This window comes from Calliopsis andreniformis, unplaced genomic scaffold (genome assembly GCF_051401765.1).
Source record: "Calliopsis andreniformis isolate RMS-2024a unplaced genomic scaffold, iyCalAndr_principal scaffold0022, whole genome shotgun sequence".
Taxonomy (NCBI): domain Eukaryota; kingdom Metazoa; phylum Arthropoda; class Insecta; order Hymenoptera; family Andrenidae; genus Calliopsis; species Calliopsis andreniformis.
Genome location: NW_027480432.1, coordinates 4568394 through 4589068, shown reverse-complemented (window position 1 = coordinate 4589068; position 20675 = coordinate 4568394). Strand labels below are relative to the sequence as shown.

At 34.5% G+C, this 20675-nt stretch overlaps 6 protein-coding genes across 10 annotated transcripts; 3 read left to right on the top strand and 3 right to left on the bottom strand.

The window, feature by feature from the left end:
* Window positions 1-4629: 4629 nt before the first annotated feature.
* Tgs1 (Trimethylguanosine synthase 1) lies at window positions 4630-10235 on the top strand. Its single transcript, XM_076391131.1, has 8 exons — window positions 4630-5284; window positions 5738-5870; window positions 6013-7850; window positions 7919-8165; window positions 8239-8842; window positions 8965-9096; window positions 9160-9458; window positions 9544-10235. Exons 1-8 carry the CDS (start codon window positions 5163-5165, stop codon window positions 9652-9654), a joined length of 3486 nt encoding a protein of 1161 aa, XP_076247246.1. The 5' UTR covers window positions 4630-5162; the 3' UTR covers window positions 9655-10235.
* A 113-nt stretch (window positions 10236-10348) lies between these two features.
* Window positions 10349-14483, bottom strand: LOC143187132 (uncharacterized). Its single transcript, XM_076391132.1, has 8 exons — window positions 14377-14483; window positions 13115-13756; window positions 12939-13046; window positions 12659-12864; window positions 12407-12582; window positions 11474-11926; window positions 11193-11402; window positions 10349-11109 (listed from the first exon to the last, which is right to left on the bottom strand). Exons 2-8 carry the CDS (start codon window positions 13685-13687, stop codon window positions 10745-10747), a joined length of 2091 nt encoding a protein of 696 aa, XP_076247247.1. The 5' UTR covers window positions 13688-13756; window positions 14377-14483; the 3' UTR covers window positions 10349-10744.
* Window positions 14484-14872: 389 nt separating this feature from the next.
* On the bottom strand, window positions 14873-16577 carry LOC143187136 (leukocyte receptor cluster member 1 homolog). Its single transcript, XM_076391142.1, has 3 exons — window positions 16094-16577; window positions 15912-16011; window positions 14873-15839 (listed from the first exon to the last, which is right to left on the bottom strand). Exons 1-3 carry the CDS (start codon window positions 16114-16116, stop codon window positions 15030-15032), a joined length of 933 nt encoding a protein of 310 aa, XP_076247257.1. The 5' UTR covers window positions 16117-16577; the 3' UTR covers window positions 14873-15029.
* Window positions 16338-17155, top strand: Smf (small ribonucleoprotein particle protein SmF). 5 transcript variants are annotated; one of them, XM_076391145.1, is made up of 2 exons: window positions 16338-16447; window positions 16775-17155. In XM_076391145.1, exon 2 carries the CDS (start codon window positions 16795-16797, stop codon window positions 17059-17061), a length of 267 nt encoding a protein of 88 aa, XP_076247260.1. In that variant the 5' UTR covers window positions 16338-16447; window positions 16775-16794; the 3' UTR covers window positions 17062-17155. The 5 variants fall into 5 exon arrangements, with proteins under 5 accessions (XP_076247260.1, XP_076247264.1, XP_076247261.1 ...); XM_076391149.1 differs by lacking the exon at window positions 16338-16447 and adding an exon at window positions 16463-16504; XM_076391146.1 differs by lacking the exon at window positions 16338-16447 and adding an exon at window positions 16549-16677.
* Window positions 17156-17259: 104 nt separating this feature from the next.
* On the bottom strand, window positions 17260-18325 carry LOC143187139 (chromosome transmission fidelity protein 8 homolog). Its single transcript, XM_076391144.1, has 3 exons — window positions 18216-18325; window positions 17674-17713; window positions 17260-17591 (listed from the first exon to the last, which is right to left on the bottom strand). The coding sequence occupies exons 2-3, from the start codon at window positions 17691-17693 to the stop codon at window positions 17261-17263; spliced, it is 351 nt and encodes a 116-aa protein (XP_076247259.1). The 5' UTR covers window positions 17694-17713; window positions 18216-18325; the 3' UTR covers window position 17260.
* On the top strand, window positions 18221-20625 carry LOC143187135 (protein odr-4 homolog). Its single transcript, XM_076391141.1, has 8 exons — window positions 18221-18400; window positions 18607-18786; window positions 18855-19057; window positions 19139-19310; window positions 19378-19560; window positions 19685-19898; window positions 19974-20156; window positions 20225-20625. The coding sequence occupies exons 1-8, from the start codon at window positions 18305-18307 to the stop codon at window positions 20380-20382; spliced, it is 1389 nt and encodes a 462-aa protein (XP_076247256.1). The 5' UTR covers window positions 18221-18304; the 3' UTR covers window positions 20383-20625.
* The last annotated feature ends 50 nt before the right edge of the window (window positions 20626-20675 follow it).

Genomic DNA, 20675 nt, shown 5'->3' with positions numbered 1-20675 from the left:
CCTTCGCGACAGCCCTCGCGAAATCCAGCGCGCACCATCGTCCCTCTGCCGCAATCCCATGTTCACACTGGTCACAGAATCCTCCGTATCTCTCATGAGCGTGGCACTAATAATCGCGACAGCGCGTGGAGTCCCACTGTGGTCGTTCGAGCGGAACGCTCGTTCCCGCGATTTCCCCGCGAGACGCGCTCGAGCGGCGTCCACGGAATCCGCTCGGCTCGGCGGAGCACGCGGAGGGAAGCGGACGGAAGCGGTGGACGAGCGAGACGAGGGAAGGGGGGGGTGGGGCGACGAAAAAAAATGGAAGAAAAAGGGACGAAGAAGAGGAGCACGTATGGAAGAAGAATGGAAGGGAGAAGGAGGAAGCGTGGGACAAAACGGGACGAAGAAGAAGAGGACGTGGCTGGACCACCGGCCGGCTCGGGGCGTGCGCTCGTGTAGCACGTGGCCGCGAGACTGAGTATCCCCTACCTCGGCCACCTTCGTCAGTCCGTTTGTCCGCCTCGTCCTTATCTCGCCCGCTCGGACGAGAAAGACTACCGCGGCCTTCTCTCGTTCTCTCTCCATCCCCCCCCACCTACAGGGGACCACTGGGCCCCTCTCCTTCTAGCCGCTGGCTCCTCTTCTTCCTCTTCCTCTGCCTCTTCTGCTGCTTCTTCTCGCAGACTCTTCCTCTTCTCCTCGTACGCCTCCCACCGCTCCTCCACCTCGCGGGCCTCTCGTGCCACTCTGCTCTTCCGAGCTTGTCGATCTCTCTCCGCGCAGCATCCATCTGCGAGGGAAACCTCTGCCTCTCTTCGTCTTTTTCGCGAGAGCAGTGAGCATTCGCGAGCGACGCGAGGATACCTCGCTCTACCTAGGCGCAACCTGCTCGCCGATGGGGACACGCGTACGGGGCGGGTGGAAGCTTGAGATGGAAAGGGGGATGAGAGGGTGAGGTGACCTTGGGGTAAAGGGAGAAGCTGGAGATTTGAGGGATTCTGGTTGTGATTAGGATTTTTGGCTTTTTGGAAGTTATTTCTGTAGATTGACAGATCTTTTTATTGAGTGGGGAATAGAAAAGTGGAGAACTTCAGGTATTTATAGAGATACAAGGATATAGAGTTGAGATGATAGGGTGTTGGGATGCAGAGGGAATTCGAGGATTTGGGGGATTCTGATTGTGATAAGAATTTTTGTATACTAGTCAGGTCAGGCATAGCTGAATCAGTAGAATAAGTTCAGAGTCAGACGAAGCTAAATCAGTAGAATAAAATTCAAGTGAGGCAAAGCGATTGATTTTCGGCTTATTTTGAGGTGTAGAATTTTAGAATCACCCCTTAATATTTCTGACACCCGCTGTGAAGCACCCTTATGCCAATAACCAGAGTCATGGAAAACAAGAAAATAACAATTACACTGACTATAACTTGAAGTGGAATATTCTAAAATATAAAATATAAAAATACCCTGCTTCTCACTTAGATATTACTCAACAGCCACAACTTTTGCCTCTTCACATATCAAATGGGCCTCCCACCTCCCCAGACACTGATTTACATGAAAAACATTTTCCTAAGCGCAAACAGCGTCCAAGATGCCCAGGTAGCACAGGACAAACGATGATTGACAAATTTCTCCAATAAAATCTTTCATAGCTGAACAAGTCTTGCTCAAACCGAATTGATTGCGCTCTTCAGGGAGAAGCGAAAGAAAATCCTCGACACGGGACGAACCGTGACCAGCCATGAAAATTGCAAACTTTCCACGGCAGCGAAAACGTTTCCTAACCTTTGTAACGAGTCGACGGTTCATAAAGTTTTCCTGGGGTCCGTTCTACTGTCTAATCGTAAGTATCGGAGATAACCATCTATATTTAATGAGCCGTTCAACCGCGATTTCCCTGCTGGCGCAGCACGTGCGGAAAAGCGAGGCGCTATAAAACCCGCTACCATACAGATCATACAGTGATTTGAATAACTATAACAGCCTCTTAAACGTAATCGAAGAAAGTGTACGTCGTATACAGGAATATTTTATTAGCATCGAAACTTTTTCTAATTCACTTCGTTGTTAATTGACTCGGAGGGATGTTAAGTCTCCTGGAAAATTTGATTATGATTAAACACAATAATTTTTCCCCAATCATTTTAGATCTTTTCTGTATTTAAACTCTTGAGGCAGAAATTTTGTTTAAGGCCTAATAAAATATATTATATTTTACAAGCTTCATTTGCGTTGAAGAACAGTTCAAGACCAAATGCAATAAAATTCATTTCATAAAGACATATAAAACGATGAAGTACTATCTACAGATAATAAAGACTTTACCTACAGCTGAAAAAATTCCTGTCTCCAAGAATTTTTATTATATTTTTCCTAATTATGCATGAATTTAAAACTAACTAAATATTCACATATGTATCAGTCTGTATCAAGAAGTTAAATGCACGCATCCTCACGCTGTAATGAAAATAGAAGACGTAGGGTGTGAAAAAGAACGTGCAATATTGTAGTAACAAGAAGACAGCGATTCATAGATAGCGTTATTAGTCGATTTGTAAGTAATTAGTGTAATCACGTAATGCTGGGAAAGATAGCCGAGCGATACCGCCTAAGAATAATATGAAATGTGAGAAACTTCAACGCCTGGGTAGGAAAGGCGGGGACTTCAATGCTGGGTTAAGAGTCACCCAGGAGACTTCAATGCCTGCGTAGGAAGGTGCACCTGATGACTTCAATGCACTTCAACGATATGGTAAACAGGTAGAACAAGGTAGAACAATTTTTTCATTTCTGTAACTCTCTGCGCTTGCAGTTCGATGTTAACTTGAACGACTGACGTAAATCGTAATATTTTCCAGTTTCTATTCTGTCAATCATCGAGATTTATTCACCTTCTGAGGCGATATAAACAACAAATTCTCCTTGCAAAAAACTGGGAACTTCTTTCACGATCGTCGAAGCGTCTCGTTAACCGTTGATGATAGGCAAATCGCGGAACGTAAAAAAAAATAGTATTTATCTTTACGTAACCGCGTCAGAGTTTCCATCCAGCGATCCAGCGTCGAGGAACGCAGATAATGCGCAGTTGAGGCTTCTTTAAAATTAACGCTACGTTAAAAATCACGCCGCGCTGGCTGCGTCTTTGTTAACCAACAGCCGAGAAATCCGCGAATGTATTTCAATTACGGCCGTCCGCCGTTCCCCCGCCAGCTCGTTTGAAACGAGACAAATGGCATATCGCGGTATCACAGTTGAATGGAATAAACCAGGAGAAGGTTACAACGTTCGAAGTGGGAGGCGCCCGATCAACGACCAATAGAAAGAGCCGCCACCCACGAAGCTATAAAAATTAATTTATCACATGGATCGCCGCCTACGCCATTGCTCCGCGGCGCCGCGACTTCGCAGCATCCCGCGAGATAGCGTTATCTGTCGGGACCAACTGGGCTCGAACCTCGAAGTGTGAACTCTTGCCTGTACTGTGCCAACAGTTGCAATTCCTCTTCTGCAATCTTGGAGGAGTCAGGTCTTGAAACAATTTTTAATATTTTTTTAATGATGTCTTGTAAAGATTTATGGGAAAACAATATTTTAAAATTCTATTAAAAGGGAAGGAAATTACATATGTAATTATAGTTGTGATCTAGTGGTTGTTGTATTTTATTCGAAAGGAATTTGTAATATATTAATGAAGTGGTTATTAGGAAATGTTAATGTGAAACTGATTGTAGAAATTTAGTAGTGTATGTCGTCGTCTTTCGAGCGCGTTTTTTTAAAAAATTGCGCCTGTTTTAGTTCTACGTTGCTCGTAACCTAGCATAGGGGGCAGCATAAGTCAGCCATCTTAAGTCGGTATGTGTTTACCTTATGAGATGTCGATAAAAAAGAAATCTATAATTTCGACTGGGGGTACTGCAACTATTTACCACAAATGGTAACATTATGTTAGGATAGTGTAGAGCAACCCTTCTGGAATTTTCTTGATTTTTACAATTTGTAAATCCATCAGCATCCGTACATGTACATTTATTATGCTTTCTGTCGATTTTACAATTAAAATCGTAGTTTATCGTACATATATATTTCTTGTAGCTGTTTCTCTAATATAATATTGAATTGAGTTTATTGAAGTAAAAGGAGACCATTATCTACAATGAATTATGATTACCTAGTGCTATTTTGCATTATAATATTGTTAATTAATTACTTTTCAAATATTTTAAAAATATGTAAATTTTTAGGGGCCCTAAACATTGATAATACGATCCTGGTTTTTAAGATGGTGGCGCCATCTAGTGGCATGTTCGTCGTGATAGTTTTCACCCGCGCCCCCCTTGCCCTAACCTCGACACGCAAATCCTGCTTCACAAAAAGCCGTTTTTTTGTCATAATTACACAATATTTTTCTTCAAAATTATTATACAATGTATTATCATGTCTTAAGTAGTCTCCTGAATGCTCAGGTGTCAGCAAATAAATGAAAAGAGAAGATTTACGCACTTCACTGTCTTACTAACAGATTGGAGTTTGAAATGGCTTATAATTAGTGAGATATTGGAACATAGGTATATTGCAGTAAGATAAAGGGTTAAAAAAGGGACTCGTAAGTATTTCAGAACCTCATCTATTTATTTTTTTTTAATTTTTTGAAATTCAAATTTTTTATTTTACTATTCTGTGATTCCTCTATAGTAGCGCCCTCTACGAGCGCACAGATTTAACTACTGACGATAACAATTTTCAAATATTCAATTCTCCTACATTTGTGACTTGAAATAGTCACTTTTGAAACAACTTCTTCTTCCTAATACTTCTATTTAACTTCTACTTCTATTCAAATTCCACAAAATCGCATAATACTTGAAGAAACAACATTTTCCATAAGCCAGGGAATTAGTAATAAATTCCCTTAATCAGTAAAGGATATTACATGCACGCGTCAGATTACAAGAACACTTTAAAAGTGAATAACTCTTCCGAAATTGAAGTTAAACTCGATGAAAGTCAATTGTTATCGACTGGCTGTTATAAATAATGTGGCCAGTGATCGCGAGTAACTTCGCGATGGTGTGGTGTCGAAGAAATGGCGGATTGTTTTTACATGGGGGGAGTTGCGAAAATCTGAACGTGAGACATGTGGATGGTGTGACGATTCACGAACAAGTAGCTAGTTAAATATGATGTTCGACATGGGCGACAACTTTTGGGAACCTTTGGCTGATTTGTACATCGGCGAGGATCAGCGTTTCCTTGACCCTGACACTTACATTTATTGTCTTTGCAGCAGAATATTCGTTCGGTAAATACACCCCCGCAGCATGCGTTTTTTATTCATCAAAATGTCATCGTCTTGTTCTTATCTTCCATACGAGTATTAGTTTCATTGTCTTTTAGAAAATGTTGAATCTTCACGTTTATCGATCAGTGGTGTGACACATGACCTAACCTTGACACCCACTCAAATACGCTGGGTCACAATATACTTTTTCGAATCTGAAATATACATCTTTTCGCTACTGAAAGTGCATTAAATCGTGGGGTAACGTCATATCCGATTGTCTTTTGTTTCGTAACTGTCTCATTAAAAAGTGAACAATTAAGAAACCCCTTTCTTTGTTCTTCCACCTAATTTCATGCAATATTGTCGAAAACAAACAATACCACATGGAAATTAGTTGAGAAAAAAAAAGAATTAAGAATATACTGTGTATATTACATTTATATGTGCAACTTTTTTTACTTCTGTTTCTAGAACACCAGAAATTTATACAGATGGAGTAGAGGATGCCAGCGAAGACAATGATGTTGACAATGATTGCGTTGGAGAAATGTTAGATCTTCATAAAAGGTCTGCCATAGAAGCACAATCCATTGAGAAACATGATGTAAGATTGCTTTTCCTTTCTTTTCTCTTAAACTGAAGTACTTGATTAATTACTCTTTAATTTTAGTATCACAGTATATGTATTAGCCCTTTATATCACACAATATCTGAACAAGTCCATATTTTCTCTTCATTAAAATTAGGAAGAACCAGTGAGCTGTTACTGCAGCGCATCACACACAGACAACAATTATTCCACAGATGAACATGACTCTGTTCGTGACTCTGCTCATCGTCCTAATGCATACTCCCTCACGCAAAAGCTGGGCCTGCACCAATCAGATTCGGGTGCTGACCTATCAGAATACCATGATCAACACGAAGCTAAGAGTATACAAAACCTGTTGGCATCTTATGGAAAGACTTTTCAATCTACAGAGACTGAACTGGAAGATGGATTTGAAAAAGTGAATGTACCTGCACAGAATCAACAAGATAAAGATTTAGAAGACAGGACGAAAATAGCAGACATTCACTTGTCAGATCATCATCTTGCAGAAAACATAAAAGATTTAAGTATTAATCCATCCAGTTGTAGTGAAAACAAATGCTATATGGAGAGTTCATCATTTATTTTAGGAAGCAAGGATTCAGGAATACAAACTGCTTCAAAAAATCATTCATCCAATAATAGGCAAACTTATAATAGAGATACTACTTTTGCGTATGAACATGATTCACGCGTCTATTCATATTCTCAGTATTCTGAAGCTAAGAGTCCAATGGATATGGCATGGGAAAAATATTGGTCTAAAAATGGGGAGCAGTTAATTTGGACATCTTGGATCGCGAAATATGCGGATTATATAAACCCAGAATACTTGCAAAACAATACGCCTTTGATAGAGGATGAGAAATTAGAAATAAGAGAAACTATAGAAAAATTTTCTGAGCAAAATACCTGTTTTCCTAGTCAAGCGCACAGAAATTGTGAACTTGGACGCTCAAATTTTGAAGGAATATTTAGTAAAAATAGTAACACAAATGATAATGAAATAAAAGCAAAAGACACATATGGTGTTAATTTTTCATTTGACGATATAAGTAAACAGGAAATCAATGATAAGGACGCGGAAGAAAATAGAAGAAAACTGACTAATTTAGAAACCTCGCCTGAAAATGGTGATGGATGGAATCCTCTGAGTCCTTATAGCGTAGAAGAAAGCTACAATCAACAATCAAACGCAGAAGATGAGAAACTTTTGACAAGATATGATTCTATTAATGGATCAATCGCAAAAACAAACGCAACATCCGATTCCATGACAAACGTTACAAAAATGACTCTCACTAGTTCTAGCTGTGATTCCATTTCTATGCACTCGTTTAGTTTAATCAGTTCTGTAACTAGTTCCATTGAAAGCAATATAACTAGCACCAGTTCCGAGCAAGATAATGAGTACACGTCGGAAGATAACGATAGGTATTGGCAGCATTTATGGAAAGAAAATTTCCAAATAGAATACCAGAAACATTACGAGTTATTCATAGAGAAATATAGAAAGGAGCAGTCTCAAATGGCTGTTCAAAATTATCTCGGAGAATGTAAGAAACAAAATGCAAAACAAGAAGAAAGTGATGCAAGCATGGACCAAGATTTTACACAAATAAGAGCCGACGTTTCTAATAAAATAGATATTTCTGAAGATTTCGACGTCCCTAATAAGAATTTATCTTACACTAAGAAAGAAAAGACGAGGAAGAAACGATTGATTATGGAGTCAGTAGGATTGCTCGTGCAAAATTTAAAAATGAAATCGAGCAGTGACGATTCTACTCAAGAGAAAAACGAGAAAACCAATGAAACTGAATATTCATCAGAGAATAAACGTGAGGAGCAATCTTCTAGCGTGCAAAACGAAAATGGTGCAATTATATGTGGTAACATTAGTAGTAATTGTACTCAGCAAAAATATTTGAATGAGGAAGATGAAGACAGAGATGAGCCCTATGAAAGTAAACCTGTAACATTAAAACGAAGGTGAGCAACTGTTCATTGTTAACTATGAGTATTGAACAAATTATCGTAAAAAGGAATTTTTATTTCAGCCATGCGGTCGATTATGACGAAGCAGCAGATGGTCTAGAAACAGTGAAAAAAGCATTTTCATTAATGGGTTACGCCTTCAATAAAAACCAACGGGAATCAAAATTGCAAGGCGATGTGGTATACAGAAAAAAGAATATTAGATTACAAAATAGGCAATTAAAACTAAAATCTTGTAGATCTAAACCTGTAAACAAGCACATTTACTTCGATGATAATGGAATGGAAATCACTAACACTATAGATAAGGTAAAAATTAGGGTTTAATATTGAATGTAAAAATATTGGGACAAATACTAATTATTTTTTCTGTTTGTTGAAGGTAAAACATTATCTGTCATATTGTCCAATTTTACCATCACCAGACACAGACTTTCAGCTATCCAAAGATGGTTCCTACAAAGCACAGTTCTCATCCAGTTCTGATGAAGAGTGTGATCCTAGTCTTAAAACGAAATTACAAACGAAACGACTCGTATTTAGTAAGCCAAGCACAAGTTCCATAGAATCGGGAGTAGATAAAAGAGCAATCGATGATGCAAGTGACTCGTTCAACGTATCTGACAAACAAGATGATCGTTTTAAAAATATCGGAATCGACAGCAATATGTATATTGACCAAGATGAAAGTAATTCTACAAAATGTGTATCAGAAAATCAGTTTCCTATGATAGACGATGAAAAATTCGATGCATCAAATACCGATATGGATATAGACGAAAAATACTATTGCAACAAAATACAAAGTATAAAACTATCTGACGAAGAGAGCTTGAAAAGAACGCAAAAGAAAAAACGAAGGAAGCAATCGAAAAGAACTATAAGTCTTCCTGAAGAAATACATAATGATAAAGCATTAATAAAATACTGGTTAAAGAGGTATCAGCTATTTAGCAAATTTGATCAAGGCATTAAATTGGATCGTGGTATGTTTTTCAATGCTATTTCTCAAACAATCAAGATTTGTCATCTTTAAAATACTAAAAGAGGAATATTCTACAACATCTATTAATATTTGTGCGTGTTAATTTTTATAAATTTCTTACAGAAAGCTGGTTTTCTGTGACACCAGAACAAATTGCCGAATACATAGCAGAAAGATGCAAATGTGATATCATAATTGATGCATTCTGCGGTGCAGGAGGAAATGCCATTCAATTTGCTTTAAAATGTGAAAGGGGTACGTTTGTGAGAACCTAAATAGTTCACATCCAAATATACTTACAATATTTCTTTTTTACAGTTATTGCAATAGATATAGATCCAAGTAAAATTGAACTCGCTCGAAATAATGCACGAATTTATGGCGTTGAGGATAGAATAGAGTTCATTATTGGAGATTTCTTTCAACTCGCGTCAAAGTTAATTGCAGACGTTGTTTTTCTAAGCCCTCCATGGGGAGGGCCTGAATATATCAAGAATGAAACTTTTGATCTCAATAATATTATGCCACCCGTTGGTGGAGTAAATGTGTTTAATATAGCAAGGAAAATCACAGACCATGTGGCCTACTTTCTACCTAGAAATGTAGATACTATGCAGGTAAGATACTACTCGAGAGAATTTGGAAAAACTTGTAATATTTCATCTGTCAAATACTATTTACATTATTTATTGTATATTACAGCTTGCCATGTTAGCCGGAGTAGGTTCTGGTGTACAAGTGGAGCAAAACTTTCTTGATAGAAAGTTAGTAGCTTTAACGGCTTATTATGGTGAACTGCTCAGAGACTATTAGTTGTGATATGACGTGTCATTTAAGAGAAAGTCCGTATCAAATGCTTGAACAAATCAGAACTTCTCACATTTCTCAAAACATTAGCTGTAAATAATAACTCTTATCAATTTGCTTAGGCTACTCCAAGAGAAGCAGTATTTTTTATTTCATTTAATGTTTCCTTACAAAATGCATATAAAAAGACATTTATCGTGTACTATAATTTACCGATATATTTTTTAAATCTTTTTAGTAAATCTTTACATGGATAATATGTTCATGATTCCATTCAGTTACCATTCTCACAAATCTTACACTTAAGCAAATTGATATAGAATTCTCAATTTGTGAGAACATATTTGTGAAATTCAACAATTAATATGAACACTCTTAAAGATCTTAAATTCATTCTTCCATAGTAATAATAAGTGTTGTTTTTACCCGATGGTTAATTAAGTCAAAAGAAAAAACGGTGAAGTATTTCTTTTTAGTCCATCATGTAAAATATTATTTTTAATCTTAATGTGAACCACATGAGATACTGTAATTTACATTTTACAACAATTTCCAAACTATTATTTTACAATTTTTATGTACACTTCTACTAATTTACTATTAATTATAAATAAATATATTCAAAGTATTAAAGATGTTCTAATATGTAACAACGTATGTTTTTAAATTTTCGTAAAAATTAATTACAAAATTTATTTAAAGTTTTATCAGTTTTTTTAACATACTTTTTAAAAACAAAACAAAGCTCTCTATTTGAGTTAATGTGAACATAAAATTGTTAATTCGATTAAATAAAAGCTTATACATTTTTGTTTTTAAAATAACAAGTAGTAAATTTACTTCGTTTTTTTTTCACTCGGAACATTCAAATTAATTTCTTATCGTAAATGTGATGTACAATTTCAAAAAATAGTATCACAATTAGAATTTTTTTACAGTTAAAGTATTAATTCTAGTTTTTTTTCAGAACGAAGTGATTCGTATTATCTAAGTAACGCGTGACTAGCATTTCTTCGTTTACTTTCGAAGTATAGATTCCTGGATGTTTCCAAATGTACAAAAGTATTTATTTTTTCTTCTTCAATAACTCAAATTTTTATGTATCAACATTAATCGTCGTTGCACCTGATTCCTCAGGTTCTGCGGGTATAGTTATACCGCCAGTATCTATACTTTCTTCTTCTTCCCTTGGAATCTTTAAAAAACAATGCATCGTTTCTTCATCTTCTTGTTCTATCGTTGAATTATTCTTCGCTTCGTTTTCTCTCGTTGGCAGTGAACCTTCCAGATGTTTCGAGGGTATTTGTATCGTAATCGTTTGCGATGTACCATCCGCAGACGTTGAGGAAGACATTAAATTCGCTTCTAGCGTATCGCCGACTTTCGAAAAGGCACCCAGACAACTGTAAATTAATTGTGCTGCAGCGATATTGCCAGGGAACACTTCAACATTGTCACCATCTAAATAAAACGATAGCCGAACTACTATTAGAGCATATCATGAGTATAAATTTATATTCAAAAAAGAAGAAATTAAAATATACCTTTCTTCTGCACATTATTAGCTTTAATCAATCCTTTCTCGTGATCTCTTACATGCTGTATGTAACTTTCGTTTTTAACAGTTTTAAAGGGACACAAATCACATGTAAATAAACCAGACAACAGGGGATGTCTAGACTTTAAATGATTTTTATAACTACTGCTTTGTATTGCAGTGTAAGAACAATGAGGGCATTTATATGGTCTGAATCCTGCAATAATTATTTATATTCGTATCATTTGAATAAGCAAATGCATTAATTTATATTTTGCGTGAACATACCTGTATGCTGCATAATATGTCGTCTTAACGTGTTGTGATCTCCAGTCTTATATTCGCACAGCTCACAACTGAAAGGTTTGTCGCCAGTGTGCTGGCGTAAGTGCATTTGCAGCATCGCTTTTCTAGCACTAGAATGCCCGCAAACGTTACAAACATACGGTCGCAACTTTGAGTGCACCGCTTGAATATGGCTTTTCAAGCATTTGGAGTTCGCGTAAGTCTTTCCACACATATCACATTTTTTCGAAGTATACCAACGTGTTACTTCCAATGTTTTACGATCTAAATGCATGACTCTATGATTACGCAATTGACTGGCTTGTTTAAAACATTTACCGCATTCAGAACACTCATATTCTCGAGTTTCACTGTGCACTCTCATATGTGTCAATAGCTTCACCATTGTTGCACTTTTATACGCTTTACATATTTTACAAGTAAACAGACCTATATCTAGAGAAAACAGTTTTATTGTATACGCATGCAGTATACTGCCCAAGCAAATTATGGTGTGGAGAAATTGATCAACTTTGACTGACGATAACTCCGCGAAAAATCGTCATAGGACCATGATCTTTTTTTTAAATTAAAGCTTGAAACCTTTACTTTAAGGTACTATGTCTGGATTTTAAATTTAAATCACTTCTACTACTGTGGCTTCTTAAATCTGAAAGCATGTTTATCATATTAAAAATTGCAAAGTTTGACGAGATGCACCGACTTGAGAAAATTTTTTTCGGAGATGCCGTTTACAGTGGCATAAAGTGCAAACCTTCCTCTTTAATTTAAAAAAAAGATCATGGTCCTATGACGATTTTTCGCGGAGTTATCGTCAGTCAAAGTTGACCAATTTTTACCCAACATTTTTTTATGCCATCATTTTTTTGAACAGTGTTAATCTTTTTGTAAATAGTGCTAGCATCGAATACTAACCAATTTGATGCTTTTTCCATAAATGTAAACTACACTGCCTCCATTTGGTGAATTTCATATCACGGCAAACAGTACATTTAAATGCAGTTCCACTTTGTGATTCTGTATGACAAAGTGCATGTTGCTGCATTGTCTCCTCTGTAGCGAATTTATAAGGGCAACCGCGGTACGAGCACCTTAAGTAAAATAATTATTACACAGTAGTAAATGCAAGACTCATTTATGTTTTAATTTGAAAAAAAATTTACTCACTTTATATTTCTTTCCATCAATTCAATCATCTTTTTATTGAGCATGTATTCAGAACTTAAAGGTTTCTGAACTTTAACTTGACGTTTTATATCATTATTTTCAACACTCTGTTGTATACACTCATTCAATAAACCAGAATCTTTAGAATCATCCGTCATATTTTCTTTGCCACCTTTACTGGATCCTGTATCTGTCAATTGATGATCCTTAAACAAAGATTATTACATCTTAATGTTTTGCATATTTCTTACAATAGGAGTGATATATCTTAAATACTTACATTTATCATATGCTCCTTACAATCTTCTATGGAGGGAAAACAATTAGAACATTCTCCACACATGTATAACAATTTCACTTCTTCCATATTTTTGGATTCTTCTTTTATCTGTACAACAGAAACATTAAAGTCTTACTATAAGTACTAAATTAACATAAAATGATTTGAAAAGTTACCTGAATATCCACTTTTGGATTCACATGTGTTTTCTGAAAGTGCTGCAACAATTGTGTTTTATCTTGAGTGGTATAAGTACATATTTTACATTTAAATGCTGTTACAACTTCCACAAAATCATTAGCATTTACATTATGCCTTTCTACAATAAAATTCTTTTCATTCTGTCCTGTAATAATTTCATATTGCTCTTGGGACTGTTCATCAATGTTTCTAATTACTAAATTCTCATTAGTAATATACTGTGCTTCACAATTGTCAATATCTTTAGACAATAAAACTGTTTTTTCTTGCGGATCATTCTGATCTATAACTTGGCTAAGATCTAATTCCTGTAATTCTCCATTTTGAAATGCATACACTTGTCCATCTAGGCAAACTAAAGAAATCGATTCCTCCTCCTTCTCTGCTTGAGTTTCATCTATAATATTAATTGCATTCTGTTCTTCGTTAGTCTGTGTTGCCTTTAAAATATCAATAGCTGGATCTGAGACAGTTTGTAAAATATATCTAGTACCATTTATTTCATAACTTAAATAAGAAGAATCTTCTATATTTGTTTCTTCATTCATGGTGATAAGTGTTTAATTAACTCATATCAATAAAAATGCTTGATGTTCAAATTAATGGTAACATTTTGCCTGTAATATAATTTATATAATAAATAACTAAAAACTATTCATTTAAATCTATCGTATGCAGCATATTGCACACTATCTAAAGTTATTTTCATCACAAATCTTTACACAGACTACCATTACAGAGTAACACTTAATCCAACATTCATGTAGCATTATCAAACATAGAGCTCACATTATATTTTATTTGGCTAGTCTTAAGTATTTTTATCTATTTCTATTTTTTCATTAAAATATTCTACAACTTCTGGTGAACACGAATATTGCTAGAAAGGTCTTAAAGTTAGTGAAATTACTCAGTCTCGTATTTCAAAACGGCGGTATTCCTATAAATTAATGAGGAGGTTATCTCAGAATCAATCAGTAACATCACCTAAAAATGCAATTTTTTCAAAAGCAATCGAGCCGGAGCTATCGCTTTCCCACATTATGGAACATAAATTTTTAGAATCAGCCATTTGTTCTAAATTAAATATTTTTCACAGCTGTTCAAATTCGAAAATCATAATTTGCGAAAGCAACTCGCGCGTTACCAGCGTCTGGTTCGAGATTTCGAACGAATTTTGAATACCAAATTCAAATAATCTAGCGCATACTGCATGGTACCGAAGAATCTCACTCACCAGTAAATAATTTAAGTTAAGTGACGAACAAGAATACTGAAAACAATGACATAAACGTCAAATTTTAATACATTATCCATGAGACCCGTGATATTCCACCATCTTGCATCACGTGATACTGCGAAATTTATTGTAATCAAACAGATTTGCGAGGGATACCGAACATCTCATTCGGGAGCTGCTTGGAAGTTGCTGGTTTTGATTTGTTCTTTTTTTTGCGTTATTTTATGAACATATATCTAATTTAAAGAATTCAAATCGCATTAATTGCGATTACACTCATTTTATAATTAGGTTTTAAGCACCTGAACAGGTAGTTCTTGAGAATTGGAGCCATTAAAAAAGAAAGAATTAGTATGAGTGCAATTAAGTGGGATTCAGGCTGGCAGATTGTAAAATTAAATATCGTATTTTTTAAAACACCTCTGCGTGATCAATGAAGCATTTTGCTTTTTTAATGGAATTTCTTTCGAATACTGCACATTTAGTAACTGATTCATCAAAATTTTATTATTCATACTAATAACTGAGCACAGGTGTTATAAAATATTGTTTGAACATTTTTACATAAGTATTTACATAATTATAGTAGGAATAATTTTGTTTCTTAGATGATAGGTGCTGTACAATTGTAAGATAAAAACTAACTTACACTATTCCCTGACTGAATGTACATTAGGTGTTCTCTCAGCATTTTGTCTGGCAATTTCAGGAAAGAATTGCGAATTATATTTTTGTTTAATGGAAGGCTTAGGAGCTGTTTCTTGAGCTACTACTGGGACTGGATCTCCCCTCAACTTAGCTAATAATGCTTCTGTTCTTAGTTTCTCACTCTGTTCCCTTAGTAATCTTTCTGCTCTTAATTTTTGTATGTCTACACTTGATTTTTCTACCTTCTCTTTTTCTTTGATTCTGTGTTTTTCTTTCTTATATTTCTTTGATTTTTTATGTTTGTGCTTCTTTGAAGATCTGCTACTTCTGTGATCAGAATCATCATCTGATTCACTATCTTCATTCTTTCTTTTAACAGGCTCTATTTTTTTTGTTGAAGACTTGTCTACTGAGCTAGAGCCCATGATACTTAAGTATTTTTTTATATCATTTAATGGATCATCCAGAGCCTTCTTTTTCATTTGTTTTTCTACCTCTTTCTCAGTGTCCTTTAGTCTTTCAGGTAACTCCTCGTACCAATTTTTCTTTCCTGTTGCTTCATTGGTATCCTGTCCAAGATAAGTGAGGTAGCCAATTTGCTTCTCATACTTCTCTTTTTCTTCTTTCTTTTCCCTTTCATGCTCCACATTAGGTCTATTGTAATCAATCTTTCCATCTTCAAGATCAGCAAAAAAATTAACATGTTCCCATTTTGAAGTAGATGCATCTACTTCAACCTTTGATGCTTCTGTTCGTCCATCATACGTTGATCTTGCTTTATCTCTTAGAAGATTGATTCTTGCTTCAGTTTCCTAATGAAATAATCAGAAATTAAATATATATAGATAAATTATAGAGTTCCCCTTAGTCTAATCTACACTCACAGCTTTTTGTGCTCTTTCCTGCTTAATTCTCTCTTCCTCAGCAGCTTTTGCTTCATCTCGCCGTACACGAGCAATATTTTCCTTAGTACGTACATGCCACCTAAAAAAAAATAATGTATACAGTTCATAAACTTTAATTAAACAATACCACTCAAAGATCTATACAATAAATTCAATCATACCTTTTCTTTGGCAAAATATTCATTGTTAATACAATAAATACTTTCTCTGCAAAATACAAAATTTTGTCTACACCTGCAACTTTGTTCACTAGGTTCTATAAAAAAGATTTGCACAAAAGATTTACTGTTTATGCTTGATTTATTGACAATTCATTTAACTTTGATCGTATTGCATTCAACACAATTCGACACTGTTACATAGAAAGTTTTGTTACATGCGTTTTGACAACTGTTGGTTACTTTGCTATTGTAGTGGCAGCCATTTAGAATTGAAGGCTGCTTCAAAATAAAGCGGTGCGTTTGCCACGCTATACATAAGTTTCAACGTTTATCATTCATTTATTTTCTAAATACGTAAGTATACGTGTTCTCTATTCTAAGCACTTCATAACTACTTAATTATACACATAGGTAAAATATACTTTTTTTTGTTATTTATGCTTTATACGCATAACCTTAACCTTTACGTTACCCACTAGCAAAATAAAACTTAAGTATTTTGCAGAATCAAATTCAATTCAATGGTTTTCTGGAATTTTTCATAAGTAGATCGCAATTGTTCGTGTAAACTCATATTTATATAAGCATGACTAAAAAAATGAATTATAAGTAGTGATTTGTTTTTTTCTCCAAATATTATGATTTATAACGTAAAATTCATTTTGGAAAACTTTTTTTTAGGTATTTAAAAAACCATCACGATGGCTGCTACAATGCCAATAAATCCAAAACCATTTTTAAATGGTTTAACAGGTAAACCTGTAATGGTAAAGTTGAAATGGGGCCATGAATACAAAGGCTACCTCGTATCTGTTGATGGATATATGAATCTACAATTAGCCAACACGGAGGAGCACATAGATGGAAATTGTACTGGCAATCTTGGTGAAGTTTTAATTAGGTGCAACAATGTAATGTACATAAGAGGTGTGGAGGAAGAGGATGAAGAAGGAGAAATGAAAGATTAACTTTGCTCCTATTTATAATTCAATTTAGGCTAATATTTTATATCTCTAATTAAGATAAGATGACAAAATAAAAATTAAGGACCTTTTAAACTTATCATAATTTATTTATTAACACCGTACAAAGGAGTAAATTATTTCTATACATGTAACTCCAAACCTCATTTAACATTAAGGCACATGGATATTTTTAAGCGTGAATTCAAGCACACTTTGGAACATTTGTTATGATAGGTTTTGGTCTTGACCTAAATATTAATTTCTTCTTTACAATAGCCTTTACAATATATTCTGTTTTTATGTCAGACTCATCCACTGTTTTGTCCGTGCTGTTTTCTTTTTTTTGTAACACAGCTAATGGTTTTGGAAGTGCTACTTCTTTCCCGTGCAGTACATGAATACCGATTATGAAAATCGGTGTTCCAGATTTTGTAAAATGTAAATCACCGATATATTTATTCATAATATCCGTCGATTCAAATTTCAAGTCACCTTGTAATTCGATTATCGCCCATTCTTCGAGGCCATTCTCCCTACAGAATCACAAACAAAGTTTTCCTATACTTCGTAAGATCGAATTATTTAATTTTGTCAAACAATGAACAAAAATAATACCTTTTTATCGGTATGATCATGTTGATCGTTTTGGCGGCAACTGAAAAATTGTACTCGAATTATTACTAGATGTCAATCTCTCGCAAATTCAAATTGAAATATGCATTACTTTATTAATAAAGAATTATTTATCAAGAATAATATTCTCTCACATTTTTCAAAAAAGTGATTATTCTATATATTTATTTTGTATATAAACAATACATTAATTATATAATAATAGATTTCCAACTCATTATCTGATTTCCTTCGCCATAGCCATCTAGTGACAATAACTATGAAGCAAACTGTTGTAATAAAAAAATTATTTATTATAACAGTAAGTAATATAAATATACTTGAAATAATCAACATTATTTTTTATAATAAATTATTAGAATATTAAAAAAGAATAGGATTTCAAATCTTCGAGATACTGAATCACTTCGAGTCATTCTAAAATTAAAATTCAAAAGCCATCGCCATTTGCGACCTTCCAGAATACATGTCACAAAATTATACTGATCGAAAAATCTATGATAATTTTCCTCCGTGCTACTAACAGATGATCAGCTGGTGACAGACACAACGTGGGATCAGCGGCAAGAGTGACAGTTGTACGCCAACGTTGTGTGTTTAAAAAGTTTGAAAAATGGGTCGAACTGTTTTCGCAGAAGAACGTCTTCATACCTACCTAACATCGTTAGCAAAGCCGGATGAATATACAATAGGACTAATTTTGGGACAGGTTCGATATTCGTATGTTCCAATTCACGTCATCCTGTTTCCATTTAGTCAACATATGCAATTATTGTCAGTCCCGAAAAATGTCGTTTTCGTTTGAAACACTACAAGATGAAATTAATAATTCGTTTAACAATGAACCCTTTGTAACGAATTAAAAGAATATTAAATGTTTGTAATTGTATATATTAAGTATAATTAATGTTACAGAGCACTGGTCAGAAGGATTATATTGTGCATTTAGCCAAAACACCACCTCCTCTGTGTAAAAATGTGGTGGAGGAAATATTAATCACTTCTGTGACAAACTCCCAGCAAGATACTGCTGAAAGTTCTATTAAAACAGTGAAGGATATACCTGAGAGTTGGGTTGCAGATCATGCTATACATGTATGTTTATTATATTTAAATCTTTGAGAGATGTTCAATTGAATTAAGTATTTTAATATTATTCACAGGTAACCAGAATGCTACCTGGTGGTATGCGAGTTCTTGGTACATTTATTGTTGGACCTGATGATGTCATTAACAATAATGCAAATGTACAAAAGCTCAGATCAATTCTTACTGCAATTCACAAAAATTTGTCACATAATAAGTATCTTTGTGGAAACAATAATGAAGAGCATCTTATTTTAAATTTGAACAGCATCACACAAAAGTAAACTGCTTGATATGTATCATACATTCTAAAATATTACCTTCTGTAGTTTTATCCTTTTATAATGTTTAAATTTTCTAGGTATATTTGTAAATCTGTAGAAACTACTAAGACTGGAATGTTAAAACCAGCAGAGTGGAAGTTTCAGACAAAAGCAACAAAGTGGCATCAACTTGAAACCCTTGTAGACTTTGACCGCCTATTTGTTATAGCTGCTGACAAAGATCCTGAAACTCTCAAGAAACAGCTGCAGGTATTATCCATAAAATATTAATATAAAAAAATGTATGCAAAGTCAAACACACAGTTTGTTTTTCTAGGACATCTTAAAAAATGTATCAGAAATTATTGAGTCTTCACTTATTGTTATTGAAGGGGAAGTGAGATCTCCAGATGATGCACTAGAAGTGATCAATAAAAGTAAAAGGGATGAAAAAGGTTGTAAAAACAATGAAAAAAATGACAATGATAAATCGATTCAAATTAATTTGTACACTCCATGTGTAAGTATCTGGATTTACTAAAACATAATTCTCAGTTTTTAAACGATATTTCTCTAATAAAATAAAATATATTAAAGTTATAGCTCGTTAAATATATATAACAGTTTATTTTCTTGATTATTAGCATGGAAAGAGTATTACCTCAGACGTGAAAATAACATCGTGCAATGCATCAATACGTTTGGTTGGCCAATTGGTGAGCAGAACTTTTGTTCATCAAAAGGCTAATGTTGAAGAAGCTAACGTTGCAGTCAAACAAGATATAATAAGGTCACTGGCTAGTAGATTAGAGATGCATTGGGATAGCTTAATTGAAGAAGAAAATGGATCTCCAGAAGGTATTTATTAATGAAATAATTGCTCTAGTTTATATTAATAAATAACAATTCCGTTTTCTTTTTCTTTTTTTACAGAAAATATAACATTGCATGAACCACCGAGAAGAGTATTAATAGCATTACCAGAAAGCAAAGTAACATTATCGGATTATCTCTTTCCTGGTGAAGGCCCTCAAGAAGCATTGTTGTCGTTACAAGAACTTTTGGACTTGGAAGTCCAAGAAAGTAACGTTCAGAAAGACATAGAGGTTCAAGCAGGTAAGCTCCTACAATTGTACATATTATAAACAAAAACATAAATAATTATATATAAATTTACCAAACAGATCCTACAGAATTTTATTGCCAGAGTGAAATTGACGTGAACCCAACTGATCTTGGTAAAGAATTACCTGGCAATCAGCAAACTAGAATATACATCGCGGGTTTTAGTATTGCAGTTCTAATTTTAATTATTGCTATAATAATACATAAATTATACTGAGATAAAAAATTAATGCTATGGTACTGTGCAATTCGTTCTGAAGTTTGTAAAATTACAAGATATCATCGTGATACTTTGTGCACAAAAGGTGTTAACAAATAAAAATAACAGTGGTCTATTTTAACAAGACGATATATTTATGTATAATGATAAGACTTCAGGTCACATTGTAAATTATTGTGTAAAAGTATTAAATTATTAATACACGTTATAAATTATGTACGCATTAATCACGTTGTTGATAAAAGATAAAACATTTATGATCCTATCATTCCAATGCTGTGTTCCAACGC

Coding starts and splice junctions, on each gene's coding strand:
- LOC143187139 (XM_076391144.1), bottom strand. CDS start 17,693: ATGATCATACCGATAAAAAG. Junction 17,592..17,673: donor ATGATCATACCGATAAAAAG/GTATTATTTTTG, acceptor GTGATTCTGTAG/GGAGAATGGCCTCGAAGAAT.
- Tgs1 (XM_076391131.1), top strand. CDS start 5,163: ATGATGTTCGACATGGGCGACAACTTTTGGGAACCTTTGGCTGATTTG. Junction 9,097..9,159: donor TGCTTTAAAATGTGAAAGGG/GTACGTTTGTGA, acceptor TCTTTTTTACAG/TTATTGCAATAGATATAGAT. Junction 9,459..9,543: donor GAAATGTAGATACTATGCAG/GTAAGATACTAC, acceptor TGTATATTACAG/CTTGCCATGTTAGCCGGAGT.
- LOC143187136 (XM_076391142.1), bottom strand. CDS start 16,116: ATGAATATTTTGCCAAAGAAAAG. Junction 16,012..16,093: donor AATATTTTGCCAAAGAAAAG/GTATGATTGAAT, acceptor ATTTTTTTTTAG/GTGGCATGTACGTACTAAGG. Junction 15,840..15,911: donor AGGAAAGAGCACAAAAAGCT/GTGAGTGTAGAT, acceptor TTATTTCATTAG/GAAACTGAAGCAAGAATCAA.
- LOC143187132 (XM_076391132.1), bottom strand. CDS start 13,687: ATGAATGAAGAAACAAATATAGAAGATTCTTCTTATTTAAGTTATGAA. Junction 11,403..11,473: donor ACATATTATGCAGCATACAG/GTATGTTCACGC, acceptor TAATTATTGCAG/GATTCAGACCATATAAATGC. Junction 11,110..11,192: donor TAATAATGTGCAGAAGAAAG/GTATATTTTAAT, acceptor CGTTTTATTTAG/ATGGTGACAATGTTGAAGTG.
- Smf (XM_076391145.1), top strand. CDS start 16,795: ATGGCTGCTACAATGCCAATAAATCCAAAACCATTTTTAAATGGTTTA.
- LOC143187135 (XM_076391141.1), top strand. CDS start 18,305: ATGGGTCGAACTGTTTTCGCAGAAGAACGTCTTCATACCTACCTAACA. Junction 18,401..18,606: donor TAGGACTAATTTTGGGACAG/GTTCGATATTCG, acceptor TTAATGTTACAG/AGCACTGGTCAGAAGGATTA. Junction 19,561..19,684: donor TTAATTTGTACACTCCATGT/GTAAGTATCTGG, acceptor CTTGATTATTAG/CATGGAAAGAGTATTACCTC.